Source organism: Salvelinus sp. IW2-2015, linkage group LG24, assembly GCF_002910315.2.
Source record: "Salvelinus sp. IW2-2015 linkage group LG24, ASM291031v2, whole genome shotgun sequence".
NCBI lineage: Eukaryota > Metazoa > Chordata > Actinopteri > Salmoniformes > Salmonidae > Salvelinus > Salvelinus sp. IW2-2015.
Window position 1 is genome coordinate 4,119,352 of NC_036864.1, and position 11,760 is coordinate 4,131,111.

At 42.8% G+C, this 11,760-nt stretch overlaps 1 protein-coding gene across 3 annotated transcripts; it reads right to left on the minus strand.

Moving 5' to 3' along the window:
* Window positions 1-1,045: 1,045 nt before the first annotated feature.
* On the minus strand, window positions 1,046-11,643 carry LOC111951393 (sugar phosphate exchanger 3). 3 transcript variants are annotated; one of them, XM_023969450.2, is made up of 15 exons: window positions 11,520-11,643; window positions 11,259-11,390; window positions 10,738-10,852; window positions 9,936-10,050; window positions 9,438-9,530; window positions 9,091-9,174; window positions 8,740-8,885; window positions 7,685-7,781; window positions 7,329-7,413; window positions 5,175-5,389; window positions 4,601-4,742; window positions 4,129-4,230; window positions 3,659-3,858; window positions 3,479-3,544; window positions 1,046-3,329 (listed from the first exon to the last, which is right to left on the minus strand). In XM_023969450.2, the coding sequence occupies exons 3-15, from the start codon at window positions 10,812-10,814 to the stop codon at window positions 3,237-3,239; spliced, it is 1,515 nt and encodes a 504-aa protein (XP_023825218.1). In that variant the 5' UTR covers window positions 10,815-10,852; window positions 11,259-11,390; window positions 11,520-11,643; the 3' UTR covers window positions 1,046-3,236. The 3 variants fall into 3 exon arrangements, with proteins under 3 accessions (XP_023825218.1, XP_023825217.1, XP_023825221.1); XM_023969449.2 differs by lacking the exon at window positions 11,259-11,390; XM_023969453.2 differs by lacking the exon at window positions 11,259-11,390 and having other exon boundaries at window positions 5,175-5,386; window positions 11,520-11,642.
* Window positions 11,644-11,760: the final 117 nt, after the last annotated feature.

Here is an 11,760-nt window from a genome sequence, read left to right on the forward strand (position 1 = left end):
TACTAATTATACCACATATTAAGTCACTTAATTCTATTAGACCTACTAATTCTATTAGACCTACTAAATTCTACACATATTTAAGTCTACTGATTCTATTAGACCTACTAATTCTACACATTAATTCTACTAATTCTATAGACGCCACTAATTCTATTAGACCTACTAATTCTATTAGCCTACTAATTCTACACATATTAAGTCTACTAATTCTATTAGACCTACCTATTCTATTAGACCTACTAATTCTACACATATTAATTATATAATTATATTAGACCTACTAATACTACACATATTAAGTCCACGAACCTATTAGACCTACTAATTCTACACATATTAAGTCTACTATTATATTAAGCCTACTAATTCTATTAGACCCACTAATTCTATTAGGCCTACTAATTCTCACACTTGACATCTACTAATTCTATTAGACCCACTAATTATATTAGACCCACTAATTCTATTAAGCCTACTTAATTCTATTAGACCTACTAATTCTACACATATTAAGTCTACTAATTCTATTAGACCTACTAATTCTACACAATTTAAGTCTACTAATTCTATTAGCCTACTAATTCTACACATATTAAGTCTACTAATTCTATTAGACCTACTAATTCCACACATATTTAAGTCTACTAATCCCATTAGGCCTACTAATTCTACCATTAAGTCTACTAATTCTAATAGGCCTACTAATTCTACACATATCAAGTCTACTATCCCATTAGACTACTAATTCGTACACATATTAAGTCTACTAATCCCATTAGGACTACTAATTCTACACATATTAAGTCTACAAATTCTATTAGACCTACTAATTCTACACATTTTTCTGGTATTATTTTTTGCCTTAAGGGCTCCTCCTGGTGGTTCTGAAGTGACGTAACACATCTACAACAGGGTTGAGCAGAATTTATCTACTACACCTCTACAGGATATCTATCCCATTAGTAATTTACTAAGTCCTTCTGAACAGATCCTATTCATTTGTGTCCATTTTACATGTGAAAATAAATCATCCTGCCAAGTATGCTAATTCAATGTTTCTAAATGCTGGTTTCATTGCTTTATGAGATTTCTACAAAGAAGTCAGTTGTGTGAATACAGTTTAGGTCATTGAAGTTCAAATTCATTGAGGTGGCTTCCCAAAATATATCGTAAATTCCCTTGGGAAGAATAAAAGATAGGAGTCAACAGTTTTGAAAAAGACAATTTGCTTTTCTTGAAAAAAAATTAAACATAGGCTCATTAAAACATTAATTTAAAGTGCACATATGGGGAAAAAATGAACATTTACCACAGATTAAGAACATACATTCGACAATGATCAAATTAAATACACATTCCATTTCATCAAGTTTAGCAGGTCCTGGACCAGCTGAAATGCACTTGTGGCCTTGGTGAAAACCACTACAGTAATTTAGCAACTGATCCCAATCCAACCAGAAGAACTACTTGTACCGTTTTAATTTATACAGTAAATAACAGTACAGTAAATACAGTAAATAAAATCAGTATACCTTTTAACTTATTTTGATAAGACATGTGACAATATACATTTTTTACATTGATGTAATCTTACTGTTCTTTAAATAAATAAATCCCTTGAGGAAAATATTTTAGAGGGGTGTAGTTAATGTTAACTGACCGTTAAGACTTAAAAAAGCTGTTTAAAAACGTTATTGGCAAACGTACCGTTTACTGACCACGTTCACATGCACACCAATATTCCGTTATTATTCGGGGTACTCAAGTACTCTGTTTTTGAGCTGACACACGTAAACATCATATCTCGTTTACAATAACCCCAAAAAGTTTGTATCCCGGTTATGAGAAACCCGGATAAAATGCCTTGGATTTTCTGATCTTAGATGGGATACTGTGGCATGTAAACATCTTATCCCGTTAACTGTTGTTTTTTGCTGTCTGTGTAGGCTCAGTTTCAGGTACAATGGGTGTTGTGTGATGTTTTCATCTGATTGTTAAAAAAAAAAAACTTCCAAAAGTAGGCAACCTGTGCAGTTCCATCCACCATAATCATTTATTTAGCTGATACTCCATCCTGGACCGTGTAGCGTAATTTAGACAACTTTCTGTTTACAATTTACGACATTTGGAAGGACATTTGTTTGTCAACGACAGTTAGATACATGCAGCTTCTCTTCCGTCATAACTTGTTGCCCCAGAACACTAAATAAAATAGTGTTCATCAGAATAATGTCTTACATTGACAGAATGAATGCATTAGTAATGTAGTTAAAACCGGTAAAGTTGTCTGTATCGTTTAGGGACCGGGGAGAACAGTGGAAAGATTGGTCTGTGCAAAATGTCCAAATGTCATCAGTTTGACTGGTTTTAATGAAATTAAAAGCTGAGAAAACGATGAAATAGGTTTATGATAAGACTTTAGTCTGTCTTGGGTGCATATTTTATGTGGTTGAAATACTGTCTGCTTGCATAACAGTGTCAACGAGCACACATTACAGACGCACTCGCATTTTCTCAAGAGATGCTGAAAGAATTCGTATTTCTCCACTCCTGTTTCCGAGACAAAATTAACATTTGTTGAGTAATTTCACTGCAAGAAATGCATCATTCTGCAAGAGTTAATATTATATTACGCGACATGTGAAAGGTTATAGGCCATATTTCAGTTAATATTTAACCCATATCAATTTAAATGAGGAATAATCTGTTTATTCATCGGTACAGGGATACTCGTGAGCAAAAGTGCATGTAAACAGCTTAACACGAATAAGACCTTCTGGATATGAGCTACTGTCCAGAATACGGTGCGCATGTAAACGTGCTACAGGCAATGACTAAAAATCCACCGAGCGGACAAGTGTGACTGAGATTCTAGGAGTGAGTGATGGAGTGTTTTGTGTGTCTTTGAAATCTGATCTCTACTAAGCAAATGAGCAGATCCAAATCATTCTATACTCCAGCAAACTGGTAAAGGAATTGGAATAGTCGTTAGCTGCTTGGAACTTCCTATCTCAGACCACAAACATTGAGAGGGCCCTGCCCCCACTCGTAAAAAGCGCTGAAGTAATATCAAAAAAAAAAAAAACGCATTTCAGACCAAATATATACATAGACTGGACACACACATGTTGTACATACATCTACAGTAGTGATCAGTGGACATAGTCTGACTGACAGGCAGTAGGCCCCATAGGGAAGGAGTAGGAAACAACATGGCCGTCGTGAGGAAGGCTTCACAGCTCGTGTGTCCCTGCCCGTCTGTCCCTCCACATGGCCCGAATCTCAGTCACGATCAGCGGCAAGATGAAGACTATGCTGCACCCGGTCTGTGAGGCGATCAAATAACAGGGCCAAATATGTCACAAACAGGGACAACACAGTACCTTCTGTAAGATGCTCCTGAGGAGAATGAGTGACTAATTTATGGCAGGACAGGAACATTGTCTCACATTATGGATTAGACAGATGATCTTACCATGACTATGAAAAAGTAGAACACACACATCCAGCCCAGCTTGCTCTCGATCAGCGATACCAAATACTGGAAGACAAGGTAAAAAAAACTCAACATTAAATCACTGGAAAGCACATATTTCTGTGTGTATGCATGTACTGTATGTATGTGTGTACTTTCTCTGTCTCTAGTGTGCGTTACCTGTCCCGCAGCAGCTCCAATACTCCCGGTCCCGTCCACTATGCCGGTGACGGTAGCAAGAGCCTCCTGACTGCCCCTGAGGGCCTCCTGTCGCCCCAGGTCTGCAGAGATGGCTGAGCTGATCATGTTGGACGGTCCTCCTATGAAGAAACCTGTGGTGGCCAGGAGAGCTGCATTCACCACCTGGTCCGGAGGGGAGACTGAGGGGGGACAACACAGGGTTAATTCACATGTTTTCTTTTGTGGATTGTGTATGAGACACCAAGGGATGTGGTTCCATTTTTATTTTTCCGCCTTCAAGGGCTCCTCTTGGTGGTCTAGAATTGGCATAAACACAATAATGAACAATTTCCATTTTTTCCTTAAATAAATTGGATCACATAAAAATTGAATGCTGGCCTGAATAATATAGTGAGATGTTTTGGGCTAGAAAAAGGAGGACGGCAGATGAAAGAAGGAGGAGTACTCACGGCTGTAACCCACCAGGGCTCCCATAGCCAGCAGCAGACTGACGGCTAACACTGGAGCTCTCTTCCCCATGAAGTCTGAGATCAGGCCCTGGACTGTACCACCTGGGGGGGGGGAGAAAGAGAGAGAGAGAGAGAGAGAGAGAAAGAAAAAGAGAAGAGAAAAAGAGGGAGAGAAAAAGAGAGAAGATTAAATACACAATTTCCTGTACCGTCTAAAGGTGTCTACACAGTCTACGTTCCAAAAATTCAGTCGCACAACTGTACGTGGAACTACGTAGAGAGCGTTGCAAACGGACCTCCATCGGCTCCGTTTGCGTCGACTGTGTAGACCCCTTTGGACAGCACAGATAAATGACTCCGCATAGCTCGCTAGGATGTTACCACACCCGAACCGTAGTCAACAACACCAATGTCATTCATATCAACCAGTCAATACAGCTAGTGTTAACTAGGCCTGGGCCGTAACACTCGCCTATGATGCCTCCCACGTCGTACCACACAGAGAGCCTGTCGGCCTGGGCCTCCTTCCAGCCAAAGTTCCTGCTCAGGTAGAAGGGCAACCAGAAGAAGAAGGAGTAGTTGACCAGCTTCAGACAGGCGTACGCCAGGGAATACTGGGGAGAGAGGACGACCGTCACCAGTTACTGAGAGAGTCATCTCAGAAAGCCAGAACTCAAATCTTCAGATCGTCAGATGCTCCAGAATACAATACTTGCTTTATTGGTCAATTTTTCACAGGTAAGGTTCTGGGAGGAGAGGTTGAGAGAAAGATACTAATGCAACTAGCGACGTGTTCACCCCCTCCTAAACAAAACTGTCAGCCAAAGAATTGAGATAGAATGGAAACTCTTAAACCGGGAGGGGCAGATAGCAGAGAGGATGGTATATATAGAAATAGATAAGGATATAGACAGGGGGGGGGTGAATGAAAGAGGGAGATAGGAGGGTGAGTGCGAAAGAGAGAGTGGGTGACAGCCGACCAGAGTTAGAGAGGTCATGAGGAAGAGACAGGGACACAAAGAGAGCTCTAGTAATATCCCACTCACAGGCAGCACCCCGGGTAGGCAGAAGGCCTGGCAGAATCCGATGGCTTTGGGTGTTTCCCGCAGCTCCTCATCCCCCTGCCGGGTGGTGTAGTACCCTCCGTCACACACCTCCTCTGATCCTTCCTCATCCTCTTCATCACTCATCAGAGGCCTGTGGCTGTCTGCGTCTCTTTCCACTGGTCTCAGACCTGTTTCTGACTCCAAACACAGACCTGCTGGGACAGAGAAACAACATTCTTCATCAAAAGAGTCAAAGTACATTGTAGCTAAACTCAGCAAAACTAAACTAAATGCGTTTATTTTCAGCAAACGTAACGTGTAAATATTTGTATGAACATAACAAGATTCAACAACTGAGACATAAACTGAACAAGTTCCACAGACATGTGACGGACAGAAATTTAATAATGTGTCCTTGAACAAAGGGGGGGGGGGGGGGGTCAAAATCAAAAGTAACAGTCAGTATCTGGTGTGGCCACCAGCTGCATCAAGTACTGCAGTGCATCTCCTCCTCATGGACTGCACCAGGTTTGCCAGTTCTTGCTGTGAGATGTTACCCCACTCCTCCACCAAGGCACCTGCAAGTTCCCGGACATTTCTGGGGGGAATGGCCCTAGCCCTCATCCTCCGATCCAACAGGTCCCAGACGTGCTCAATGGGATTGAGACCCGGGCTCTTCGCTGGCCATGGCAGAACACTGACATTCCTGTCTTGCAGGAAATCAAGCACAGAACGAGCAGTATGGCTGGTGGCATTGTCATGCTGGAGGGTCATGTCAGGATGAGCCTGCAGGAAGGGTACCACATGAGGGAGGAGGATGTCTTCCCTCTAATGCACAGCGTTGAGATTGCCTGCAATGACAACAAGCTCAGTCCGATGATGCTGTGACACACCGCCCCAGACCGTGACGGACCCTCCACCTCGATCCCGCTCCAGAGTACAGGCCTCGGTGTAACGCTCATTCCTTCGACGATAAACGCGAATCCGACCATCACCCCTGGTGAGACAAAACCGCGACTCGTCAGTGAAGAGCACTTTTTGCCAGTCCTGTCTGGTCCAGCGACGGTGGGTTTGTGCCCATAAGCGACGTTGTTGCCGGCGATGTCTGGTGAGGACCTGCCTTACAACAGGCCTACAAGCCCTCAGTCCAGCCTCTCTCAGCCTATTGCAGACAGTCTGAGCACTGATGGAGGGATTGTGCGTTCCTGGTGTACCTCGGGAGGTTGTTGTTGCCATCCTGTACCTGTCCCGCAGGTGTGATGTTCGGATGTACCGATCCTGTGCAGGTGTTGTTACACGTGGTCTGCCACTGCAAGGACGATCAGCTGTCCGTCCTGTCTCCCTGTAGCGCTGTCTTAGGCGTCTCACAGTACGGACATTGCAATTTATTGCCTTGGCCACATCTGCAGTCCTCATGCCCCCTTGCAGCATGCCTAAGGCGCGTTCACACAGATGAGCAGGGACCCTGGGCATCTTTCTTTTGGTGTTTTTCAGAGTCAGTAGAAAGGCCTCTTTAGTGTCCTAAGTTTTCATAACTGTGACCTTAATTGCCTACCGCCTGTAAGCTGTTTGTGTCTTAACGACCGTTCCACAGGTGCATGTTCATTCATTGTTTATGGTTCATTGAACAAGCATGGGAAACAGTGTTTAAACCCTTTACAATGAAGATCTGTGAAGTTATTTGGATTTTCACAAATTATCTTTGAAAGACAGGGTCCTGAAAAAGGGACGTTTCTTTTTTTTCTGAGTTTATATGTGCTTTATATCATATTCCGCACACACACACATTACTACAACTTCCTCACAAAAAAATAATATATATATATTTTTTTTTACTTCCTCACGGAACAATAAAGATGAATTTCAAGAGAATTGACACAAACAATTAGATGGCACAGAAAGGAGGAAGTTGCGTCAATGTTTATTCTATTCTACTGAGCCATTTACTTTATGTTCGTATTCTTATCTTGTATTATTTTCGAGAAGGAACCTGCAAGTAAGCATTTCATTGGACGGTGTATACCATGCGTATCCTGTACACACGACTAATAGAACTTGAGACTTGAAGTGATAGAATGTACAGTATGATACAATGACAGGGAGACAATTCCAGACCAATAAGGGACACTGGGCATACGCGGACCTAATACTCACCCACTTCTTTAGGGGAGGTGAGCAGACCAAAGAACACCACCACCCCACCGGCAAACTGCAGCACTGAAGTGACCAAGAAGGCATACTGCAGAAACAAAGCATAACACTGAGCTGACTTGTATTGTGAATCGTGCTGTTCGTGCTATGTAGCAAGAGGTTGAGAGAAAGACGCCACCACATAACTTCACTTTTCTCTAGACAACAACGTAGTGACGTTTTCTTCTAGACTTACAAACTAGACCATACCAGGTATTGTCTATGCTACATAGCATGTCCGTTTTTCATCTAGACCTTATGAAAAAGGTGAGTCCCAGAGCGGATCTGTAATAGGTATATCTGTGTGTGTCTGCACTCACCTCATAACCGTACTTGAGAACACTGGATGCCAGGAAAGCTCCCAGAATGTTCCCAACAGATGCACAGGCACTCCACAGGCCAAACACAAAACCTCGCCTGGAGGGAGGAAGAGACATACAGCGGTTACTCTCAAGAACATGCACAATACATACAACATACTCAACACAATACTCAATTAGAACCTTGTCTTCTAGAATACAATAGGACCAAGAAGAAATCAGTACATCACAGGGTCGTTCCGTATGATTTCAATCACTTTCTGACAGCGACCCATTAGATGATGTAAAATAGGGTCTAAACTACAACATTTGTGAAAGTGTGTCAAATCGGAGGTCACTTATTTTTAGATAATTAACGTTAACGCTTAAAAAAAATGTAATTTTCTTAAAATAAAAATAAATTAAATAAATAAATCATAGAATAGACTGAAAACCCTGTTTGTAAGCTTTTAAATGATGTCAAACTCAACCGTTTATCTTTATCAGTGATAAAGGCATGGATGTCTCAAGGTAGGGTGGGGAATTGTTACAGGTTTTGGTTTTTCCATTTATGTTTTAAGGTTGGACTTTAGCACGTATAGCTCGTTAGCACGTAGGGCACACCGATAGGTGTCACCTTGTTAGTCAGTATTGGTTACACCTATGCTGGTTGCCATCTCTTTAGTGGGAAGGCGTTAACCTGTCCTGGCCCAGGCGCTATTTAAGAGCGGCTGGCCCTGTGCTCCAGTTGTCTTGATAGACGCAGAGGGTTAACACCTTTAGTTGGCGCACCCCATTTTGATTTCTAGACAAACAATCCTGTATCTGATTTCGTTTTGGTTTGCTTCCTGTCTTTAACCTTGGTTTTTCTTTTGTTTGCCTCTTTGGCTAATTTAGTGGGCGCTAACGGTGGACGTCTTTTAGGTTCCAGTTGTTGTTGCTAGTCAACTTTCAGTGGACACCCCCGTGTCTTTCAGAACCTCTCCTAAAACCACCCGTTTCATTTTGGTTGTTGGTCATTGACTCTTAGTTCCCCTCTTAGTTTGTCATGGCAGAGAGAGGGATAAGACACTCACCCCGACTTGCCGAACCAGTTCCCCATGACTGCCACCACACAGGGCCAGACAGCAGACTGCAGTAGGCCGTTCAGCACCCAAAGGCCACAGTACAGGTAGATGTTATAGAACTGCAGCCACTCAATCAGGGTACCAAACACAAACTCCTGGGAAGTGAAGGAGGGGAAAAAACAGAAGGTTATATTGGATTACGTCACTAAATAAACACAATGAAACACAATGGGGTCAAAATGCAGAATCTGCAGCACATGACTATTGTAGTAATTAGGTTTTCACTAAGTACCTATTGTAAAAATCTGATGTTACAACCGTGTAGATGTATATGAAATATAAAAGCAGTGCCCCACTTACCACTATGGCTGAACCACACAGACCAAAGCAGAGGACATACCGGAGGTTCATGCGATCTCCAATCACTCCACTCATATATAAGCCCTGCATGAATATTGAACAACACACGCATGTTTACCCGGTCCTCCTGCTTTGACTATGCATCAGTGTGCTTGTTTCCATGTTGATAATGAAAGATGACATGAATTAATTAGCATTCATTAGTTTAATGTGCATATTAGCATGTGGCAGGAGACAGAAGTAAATCTGATCTGACTGATTAGGTTACATTGAGTTACTGTTGCTAGACTACCAACCAGTAGCCCCCCCCCTCCCCCCCCATGACCCCAGATGACCCCGACACTCACCACGGCGTAGGAAAACAGGAAGATGGTGTCGAGGACACCCAGGAACAAGGTGGCTCCATCGGAGTCGGCAAACAGGTTATGCTCCTCCCATGTCTGGAAGAAGATACAGAATAGACAATCAAAGATACATACAGTAACACAATAAATAAACTTTATATCATTTAACACAAAAACGTTGTCAGAGTAACTGAATAAAGGGATTTATTTAACCATTTGACCATTAGTATTAGCTGTACTTCATGGTCTGTTTCAACATATGATCACATGCAGAGCACTCGTCAGTAGCTCCACACCTGATAACACTTCCCCATCCACTACACACAAAGTAAATATTGAGGATTGCACGTGAAGAGATAACTAAACAAACTCAGTGGTGCAAACTGAGGCAAAACAGCAGACATCCAGGAGTTAAGTCATTATATCAGAGGTCATCATTCAGGGGAGGCGAAAAGGAGGGATAATTCAAGGAAGTGAATCGACATCCTCCCGAGTACGTACCTCCCCGGGTGAGAAGGCAGGAGAGCTGGCATTCTGCACAGAGGGAGTCCACTGGGCTGAGATGCTCACTTTCACATTACTGAAGGTCTTCCTCGAGGCGTGCAGGAGGACATAGCTGGAGAGAGAGGGAGGGGAGACTTAATAAAGCCCTGTTATATTCCTAGCACAACAAGGGACCAGAAACATCCAGGGCCTTCCGATGCTGTGTTGAGCTGTTTAAAGCAGCTGGTGTGCAGTACTCATTTACAACTACTATACATTCCTCAAGACTATAACATGCAATAAGAACTCTAGGCTATACGTCACTTCCTGATGACAGGGCCTGGAAAGCACAGCCACAAAATCTTTGGCACAGCTGAGTGGGGTCAAAGGTCAGGGTTCAGAGGTCAGGATAGGGAATGTGAGAAGCACCGATTCAGCATGAATCTGATTCTTACTGCTCAACTGTCTGACACGTTCACTCTCTCCTACTCTGATAACAACCAGTCTGACCAAGAAGCAATGATGTCACGCCTTTTTTTTTTTTTACAGTGTAATTACAGTGAAGAGCTTTATAAGACTGTGAGTACTGTAGCTCCAGTCCAGGCATTAGCACTTTTTGGGGCCCCTATTTACTTAAGGAGGGTGTAGGCCTATATGAGCACAAGTGAGCCTGTGTATCAAATGCGCATGTATGCTCTGGTTTAAGTGCTTGTGTAGAGAGCATTTAGGGCAAAGAGAACTGGAATGAGAACTCTGAACATTCAGAGGGTCTTAGACCAGATCCCTACAAGGCTGGTGGGAGTTTAGGAGTTGAGTTTACCTAAAGAAGGTGAGGAGGAAGGCGACCAGGTGATGGTGGGTGTACTGCGCCAGGAAGCCGCAGCACGGGGACGACATCACAGGGGTCACCAGGAGGGATGGGAGGGGGTGGAGGTCTTCAAGGGAACAGCAGGAGAGGCAGCAGGAGAGGGAGGGGGTTCAGAGAGTGAACAGCACCACTAGTTTATTCAACACTACAGCCTAGGTCAAAAACACAGCTTTGCCTGAAAAGAATGAACTGGTGTTTAAAGTCCTATGAGACCAGGTGGATATTTTGCACCATAGCAAATGCAGGTAAAAGGTCAAGGATATAAAGCCACAAACAAGTCACCAAAGGTCTTGGTCAGCCTCTTCCAAAAAAAGAAAACCATAAGCTTGTTATCATTAACCTACTTCTCATTATGGGACCTTACTGTTAGTTCTACATCCAACAAACCTTGGAACCTGGCCTGAAAGATTTACCCTCTGAATCACATTCTTCCAATAAAAGCAAAACCCCCAAAAAGATTGCGATTTCCTTACCTACGTTTTCCGCAAACGTGTACTCGTTCTAGATAGGAAGAATTTAGCTATGGACAGCAATAAATAGCCTTGGGGGCTGTCTTCTGTCTGCTTCTGTCGCTGGCTAGCAGTGCAGCACTCAAGTGACTCACTCTGGTGATATGTAAAGCATATGAAATACACTAGCTCGATACTTCTCTTTCACTAAAGATACATTAGGCATTGGATAACACTGTATGGAAATGCAAATATGTAATCGACATCAAACGGATAAGGACTTACCTGTTTTATTCACATCAACACCGACGCTAGCGTGAGATCATCTGTCTACAGTTCAGTCTGCTACAGTGTAGCAATCGGTTATCTTTTTGTCTTCTTCTGCTGTGGTTTCACATTTCCTATTGCCACCAACAGGACTGGAGTGTGCCGGAAGTGAACGCATGCAAATAAGATCCACATGCCCCTAGTTTCAGCCAATCGTGGTGTTTCGAGTCAGTAGGGGAAGAAATGAACCAATAGTATT

Excerpts from the sequence above, each read along its gene's own strand:
- LOC111951393 (XM_023969449.2), bottom strand. The coding sequence starts at position 10,814 with ATGTCGTCCCCGTGCTGCGGCTTCCTGGCGCAGTACACCCACCATCAC. Across the intron at positions 8,886-9,090 it reads TGTGTGGTTCAGCCATAGTG|GAGTTTGTGTTTGGTACCCT; the intron begins GTAAGTGGGGCA and ends TTCACTTCCCAG. Across the intron at positions 3,859-4,128 it reads AGCCCTGGTGGGTTACAGCC|TCTCCCCTCCGGACCAGGTG; the intron begins GTGAGTACTCCT and ends GTCCCCCCTCAG.